The following is a 7,086-nucleotide window of genomic DNA, read 5'->3' as shown; positions in this document are numbered from 1 at the left end:
ACACCAAGTGTCCCGCGAGGTAGGTGCGATGGGACGCCCTGGCAGCAGACAGCGACGTCACCACGTCAGCGAACGTGCCCTCCCCCGTCCCTGATTGGATGTGCCTCTGGGAACACCCCCTCCCGGGCCTTGATTGACAACTGGTGAAGGACTAGATTGTGAGGGACAGGCCGGCTGGAGGCCACGTGGCCAAGCAGGGCGGAAGTACCGGTAGTCGGCTTCAGCCCTTTACTGCCTGGCTTAATTATGTTCCAGGAGACTTGGCAGCGCCGGTGAACTCCAAGCCGAATCTACCCTTGGCCAGACGGACACAGCAGCAGTTCACAGGTTGCAGTCCCCTTTTCCAGAACATAAAAGTGCCACTCAGTTCCTTTCAGTGCTCCCTGTCCAGGGCTATCCCCAAAGTCCGGGAGCCAGGACAGGACGAGACAGGTGTGAAAGGAAAAATAAAATGGAGTCAGTATTACCAAGGTAGCGCTATAAACTGGAGCCAGGAGGCCACTGAAGAACTGGGGTTTAGGCAGGAATCAGTCCAGATGGAATGTGAACTTTTCACTACTTACTGCTTTAATGCAGGCATCCAGAACATTTGCCCAGTGGTTCAGAAAGTCAAGATACTTAAACGGACCCTTCCCCTAAATAACTCATGACAGCCTGTCTCTCAAGGACAAATATTTGGTTCCCTGTGTCAGTGTCTACCATAATTCATTCCAGGCAACTTTAACAGCCCTGTGGCTTTTCCTTTAATAAGCCTGATACTCTTTCTCCTCTCTACAACACTCTTTCAGTTTTACACTGTTGATGAAAAATTAACAGTGAATCGAATAGAGAAGATAAAGAGAATTTTATTTAAGCCAACCTGAGGATTATAACCCAGGAGATAAGTTTCTTATAAAACTCTGAGGACTGTCCCACTTACTAAAAGTCTAAGGCAGTCATATACCTTTTTTTTTCTGGTCGCTCTCTGCTGCTTATGGGACCTTAGGTTCCCCAAACCAGGGATGAACCTGAGTGCCCTGCATTAAAAGGTGGATTATTAACCACTGGACTTCCAAAGAAGGCCTACTGCTACTGCTGCTGCTAAGTCACTTCAGTCGTGTCCGACTCTGTGCGACCCCATAGACTGCAGCCCACCAGGCTCCCCTGTCCCTGGGATTCTTCAGGCAAGAACACTAAGTCATATACATTTCTGAGACAAAGGAACATACATCAAAATGACACAATGACATTTCTCATAAAGTTCACCAGAAATACACAGTCTAAATCTGCAGGAGATCAGCCTGACCCCTGACAGGATTAGGAAAGGAATATTATCTTGGAGTTACACTGCTGGTGGGAGAAGGAGGAATACTTTTAAAAAAATCTTTCTTGTGGAGCAGACACTCCTGCCTTTGAGAAGGTCTGCTGGTTAATGGAGCCACACAAATCAACACTAGGAAGAGCCCAATATGCTTACATTTTCTTGTCTTGCCTCAAAAACATAAATAGTATTCCACCAACTCAAATCCATGTCCCCCCGAACTGCAATTCTTAAGACCCCAAATAAAACTCTTTTTTCTTTGCAGACTCAATACTGATTGCTGTTCTACACGAGACAGGAGGGCATTAGGACCTCCTGAGGCAGAAATCAACTTGTGGGGAAAGTCACTGTGGATCAGTTCCCAGAGTACAAGATACTCTGTGATGCTCCCTGCAGGTATGCAGAGGCCAGCCCCACTTTGACATTTTACCTTTGGCACTAGAAGGTCCGTAGTCCCACACATTTGGGCTTGACCAAGTTCTCTGTGTCCCATTTCTTACCCCACATTAGGACACTCCTCCCCACAGGTCCCTGAATGTTGGGTCGCCCCCATATCTGAGCAACACTGAGGTTCAGAACAAGTCCCTAGTCAGCTTCTTCAGAGAACAGGAGCCCTATCCAGTCCAGCCATGTGGGAAAACATTCTCCAGATGTCTTTGCAAAACCATGAGAAAAAATAACAGGAAACAGCAATAAAAAATAACCAGAGTACATGGGCTTATTGGCTGGGGTCAGAGTGACCTGCTTGAGCAGATGGAGAGAGAGGAGTGCGGACTTAGCAATGCCCGGTCAGCGCAAGTCAGAAAGCTGCTTGCACACGCACTGATTGTTTCTCTGATGTTCCTGCGGGGATCTTTGCTCCCAGCCATATGGTGGCCTTTGTACAGAAAATAACATCGAAGTTCAAAAGAAAAACATTAACTGGGGACATGACTGGGAACATGCGAAACTTATGTTATCTTAAAAAAACAGATACTTTCTGCAAACCAAGAAGTTCGAAAAAAGTGATGCAGCATTGAATGTCGGGGCTCTTGATCCTCGAGATCTTGAGTTCTCCGGTGCCATCTTTCTTTCTATTCTGTCTGTGTTTTCTTATGCCCTGCGGGCACCCGTCTCTCGCTCTATGTTGCTGAGCTGGACTCAGCACAGCCACGCTGGTCTCGTAATCCATGCGCCTCACTCGCCCAACTTCCCTCCTGGTCCCCCTCCTCTCATTGAAGACGAAAGCCCTTTGCGGTGTGGTTGGAGCTTCTGCCCTATTGCAACAGTGTTTCTTTATCATACAGTCTCCTCGACTAGTCTGGACTTGACTTTATCTGTGAGGTTCAGGGAGGATCACCCCCGCCCCCGCCTCCCTTTGAGTCTAACGGCCCGTTGGAAGCCGTTCTGTCCTCCCTCCGACGCCCACGGGACCACAGGCTGTGTCCGGACGCCCTGGACCCCGCGCAATAACAGGACAAAGGGCCATGTCCCCAACCCACGGTAGAGATGGGGAACTCTGGTCGGGACCCCGGGATAAGATTCCAGGTCCCCGCCGACCCCCACTCCGAAGGGGGAAATGGGTCGGGACCCAGAACAGGACGTCGGGTTCCTTCCTTGCGGGACCCCTGGACAGGACGCTGGGTCCCCACCCCGCAACCAGGGGAGAACTTGTGTCGGGACGCGCAACAGGACGTCAGGACCCCACCTTGAAGCCGAGAAGGAGACTCGGGTCGAGACCCCGGGACAGGACTCTGGGTCCCCACCCGCGGCCGAGGAGGGAACTCGGGCTGGAACCCCGTGGGTGTGACGCGGGGAGACCCTGGCCAGCCGTCATTTTCGGCAAGTTCCGGTCCGTCCAAACAGGAACTTTTCTCTCTTAGGGCCCTGAGCCATGCACTCACCATCTTCTCCTCGTTCCGGGTTCTCCAAAGAGTGCCCTGCGACCTCGGTTAGTGAGAGCGACTGAGACAGGACACCAGATAATGCCGGGACTAGATCACACCAGTGCTAGAAAGGTTGAGAGAAACTTCCCGGGGCTGGAAGCGCACCCGTAGCGTGCCCTGATTGGACGGCTTTCCAGGGCCCGTGCTCTGATTGGGCGTTAATTCTTCCCCGCCCCCGCCTTGATGGACAGTTCTCCTGGTCCCATCCTTTCCTGATTCTGGTTGTCTGGACTCCGCCCAGCCGCTGCTAATTGGGCAGTTCAACCAGACCCCTCCCTTGCCCCGAGTGACAGGCCACAGAGACACGCTTGGCTGATCTGCCCACCTGGGACTTGGGCTGCGCGCACAGCCAGTTCTGGGGGAAGGCGAACCCCATGATGTCCGCTCCGCGGTTCCCCTGTGTCCTTCTCCTGCATCTGGAAGTCCAGACTCAGGTTCCCTGCAGATTGCTCCGTTCACGGAATGTGGACGAGAAAATACGGGTCATAGCGCTTTGTTGATGGAAATAAAATTAAATGAATAAACACATTTATTTAAGCCAAACTGAAGACCATAGCGCTTAAGACAGCCTCTCAGATCTCAGAGGAATTGCTCAGAAGCACGGTTTTTAGCACAGATTCCTCTCTTGTCAGAACATAATACATCAAACAAGTCAGGGCAACATTCTTACAAGATTTCAAAAAGCAAATAGTCTTATCATTGAAGGAGGACCAGCATTGATGCCTCAGGAAGGGAGGCAGCTAATCTTCATTAAGAAAAAAAAAAAAAGTATTGTTGTATTTTTATTTTTGTGCTAGGTCTTCCTTGGAGTTTGCAGGTTTTCTCCAGTTGCCGCGAGTGGAGTCTACTCTCGAGTTGCAGTTCGAGGGCTTCTCATTGCAGTGGCATCTCTTGTTTAGTGTGGGTTCTAGGGCACTCTGGCTTATTAATTATGGCCCCTGGGCTTAGTTGCCCCTGGGCATGCCGGATCTTCCCAGACAGGGGACTGAACCTGTGTCGTCTGCATTACAAGGCAGAGTCTTAACCACTGGACCACCAGGGAAGCCCCTAATCTTTATTTTTAAAACACATTTTACTTTTGGTCAGTGGGTGCTTTAATAATTTAAAGTAGATGGACAATGCATGTTCAATAGGCCACAAACAGATTGTTGTAGCATAAAATTCGACTTAAATCGGGCTTCCCTGATGGCTCAGATGGTAAAGAATCCACCTGCAAAACCGGAGATCAGAGTTCGATCCCTAGAGCAGGGAAAGGCTACCCAATCCAGAATTCCAGAGGCAGAAGCCTGGTGGACTATAGTCCACGGGGTCGCAGGGAGTTGGACAGGACTGAGCAATTAACACTTTCATTTTCGACTTGAATCAGGTATGCATCAGAATAACTTCCCCAGACCTCAATAGGTGAAAATCTGTTTCATCAATTTGGCGACCTTCAGTGTCAGGACACGGCGTGGACTAAGGTCACCATTCCTGAGTCCAGCTTAGCAACATAGGGTGAGAGACGGGTGCCACAGAACATAAGAAAACACAAAGACAGAATAGAAGGAAAGATGGGACTAGGGAACTCAAGACCTTGAGGATCAAGAGCCCCGACATTCAATGCTGCATCACTTTTTTCGAACTTCTTGGTTTGCAGAAAGTATCTGTTTTTTTAAGATAACATAAGTTTCGCATGTTCCCAGTCATGTCCCCAGTTAATGTTTTTCTTTTGAACTTCGATGTTATTTTCTGTACAAAGGCCACCATATGGCTGGGAGCAAAGATCCCCGCAGGAACATCAGAGAAACAATCAGTGCGTGTGCAAGCAGCTTTCTGACTTGCGCTGACCGGGCATTGCTAAGTCCGCACTCCTCTCTCTCCATCTGCTCAAGCAGGTCACTCTGACCCCAGCCAATCAGCCCATGTACTCTGGTTATTTTTTATTGCTGTTTCCTGTTATTTTTTCTCATGGTTTTGCGAAGACATCTGGAGAATGTTTCCCACATTTCCCCCTTTTTGTTTTTGTAACAGTAGTTAGGCTGACTGGGCCACTTCTTTCTTCATTAATTTTCTGAGGGCTTTTCTTGTGCATCTGAAGACTAAACACAAGATTATTTAAAAGCAGCAAAAATATATGAGTGCCTATAAGCCCGCCACCTATGCCTTTTATCCAGTCCAAAGGATTCAGTGCTTTTAGTCCATCAGCTATACCTTGTAAGGTTTTGGTTTGGGGTTACAGCTTAAAGATGCATGTTGCATGCCAATAATTTTGGCTTGTAATTGCTGTATGTCCAATGTAAGGTTATCAACCTTGTGTCACTGAGATATCACAATCCTCAGGTGTGTGTGTTATACTGCAGGGAAATTCATATCATATCAGCGTTTAGTCAGTCTCTGTAAATTTTGAAATGTGAACAGCTGCACTTCCTTTTTAAGATTGTATAGCAATGGATGTACAGCTATGCCATGTACAAAAAGCCACTGACTTTCACTCTTAAGAGGGTAACCGTTACAAAATGTGAATTGTATATTCATTTAAAAACAAATGATAAGACCAGTGTAGCCTTGGTAACCCTACCTCCTGGTCACCACTAAAATATATTCTGTCTGGGAATTCCCTGGTAGTATGAGTAGGGGACTTCCCAGGTGGCACTAGTGGTAAAAAACCCACCTGCCAATGCAGGAGACATGAGAGATGTAGGTTTGATCCCTGGGTCAGGAAGATCCTCTGGAGGAGGGCATGGCAACCCACTCCAGTATTCTTGCCTGGAGAATCCCATGGTCAGAGCAACCTGGTGGGCCACAGTTCATGTGGTTGCAAAGAGTCAGACATGACTGAGCGACTATCACTTTCACTTTCACGTAGATTCCTTTTCCCGTTTTGTTTTTTTAAAAACTGAATCGTTGGCATTTTGTTATACAAAGTTGTTTCAGGTATTCTGGATAATAAAACCTTGTCACATATATGATTCAAAAATGGGTTGTCTCATTCTGTAGGGTGTCTTTTCATTCTCTTGATAGTGTCCTTTGATGCACAAAACATTTTAATTTTCATGGAGTCCAATTTATCTATTTTGTCTTGTGTTGTTAGTGCCTTCGGTGCCAGGCATCAGGGCATGACGTGCCTGCCCACACACAGTGCTCTCTTCTTGCCTCTGCTGTTCTTACCCCCACCTCACTCTCCTCTAGAAACATTGGCATCTCCCTGTCCCTCAAGTACCCAAGGCCCATTCCCGCCTTAGGAGCTGCATTACTCTGCTTGGGCCACCCAAAAAAGCACTGGAGACAGCAGGGCTGAAATCAACAATAATTTATTTTCTCAGGGTTTGGGAGGCTGGACCTACCTGATGAAGTTGTCAGCAGGGCTGGATCTTCTGGAGGCTCTGAGGAGGAACCTGTTCCAGGCATGTCTCCAGGTTTCTGGAGACTACCGACAACCCTTTGCATGCCTTGGCTTGTAGAGAGATCACACCAGGGACTTCCCTGGTGGTGCAGTGTATAAGAATCCGCCTGCCAATGCACGGGACATGGGTTCGATCCTTGGTCTGGGAAGATCCCACATGCCTTGGAGTAACTAAGCCAGAGTGCCACAGCTACTGAGCCCATGCTCTAGAGCCTGAGAGCTGTAACTACTGAGACCATGTGCTGCAACTACTGAGGCCCATGTATCTAGAGCCTGTGGTCCTAAAGTGTGTTCTCCAGAACAGTAAAAGCCACTGCAATGAGAAGCCCAAGCACCACAATGAAGAGCAGACCCAGCTCACCTCAACTGGAGAAAGCCTGTGCAAAAAGCAACAAAAATCCAGTGCTGCCAAAAATAAATAAATAAATAAAAGGAAGATCACATCAACCTCTGCTCTGATTTTACACGGTTAAGACATG

General features: G+C 48.2%; 1 protein-coding gene across 1 annotated transcript in view; it reads right to left on the bottom strand.

Annotated features, from left to right (window-relative positions):
* ZNF77 (zinc finger protein 77) overlaps nucleotides 1-3,303 on the bottom strand; it is a 17,469-nt gene extending 14,166 nt beyond the window's left edge. The window contains exon 1 of the mRNA XM_010863634.1: nucleotides 3,184-3,303. Coding sequence (XP_010861936.1) covers nucleotides 3,184-3,186 — 3 coding nt within the window. The 5' untranslated portion in view covers nucleotides 3,187-3,303. The remainder of the gene's footprint in view (nucleotides 1-3,183) is intronic.
* Between the last annotated feature and the right edge of the window lie 3,783 nt (nucleotides 3,304-7,086).

This window comes from Bison bison, unplaced genomic scaffold, assembly GCF_000754665.1.
Source record: "Bison bison bison isolate TAMUID 2011002044 unplaced genomic scaffold, Bison_UMD1.0 scf7180017864492, whole genome shotgun sequence".
Classification (NCBI taxonomy): domain Eukaryota; kingdom Metazoa; phylum Chordata; class Mammalia; order Artiodactyla; family Bovidae; genus Bison; species Bison bison.
This window is presented reverse-complemented; position numbering and strand designations above follow the sequence as displayed.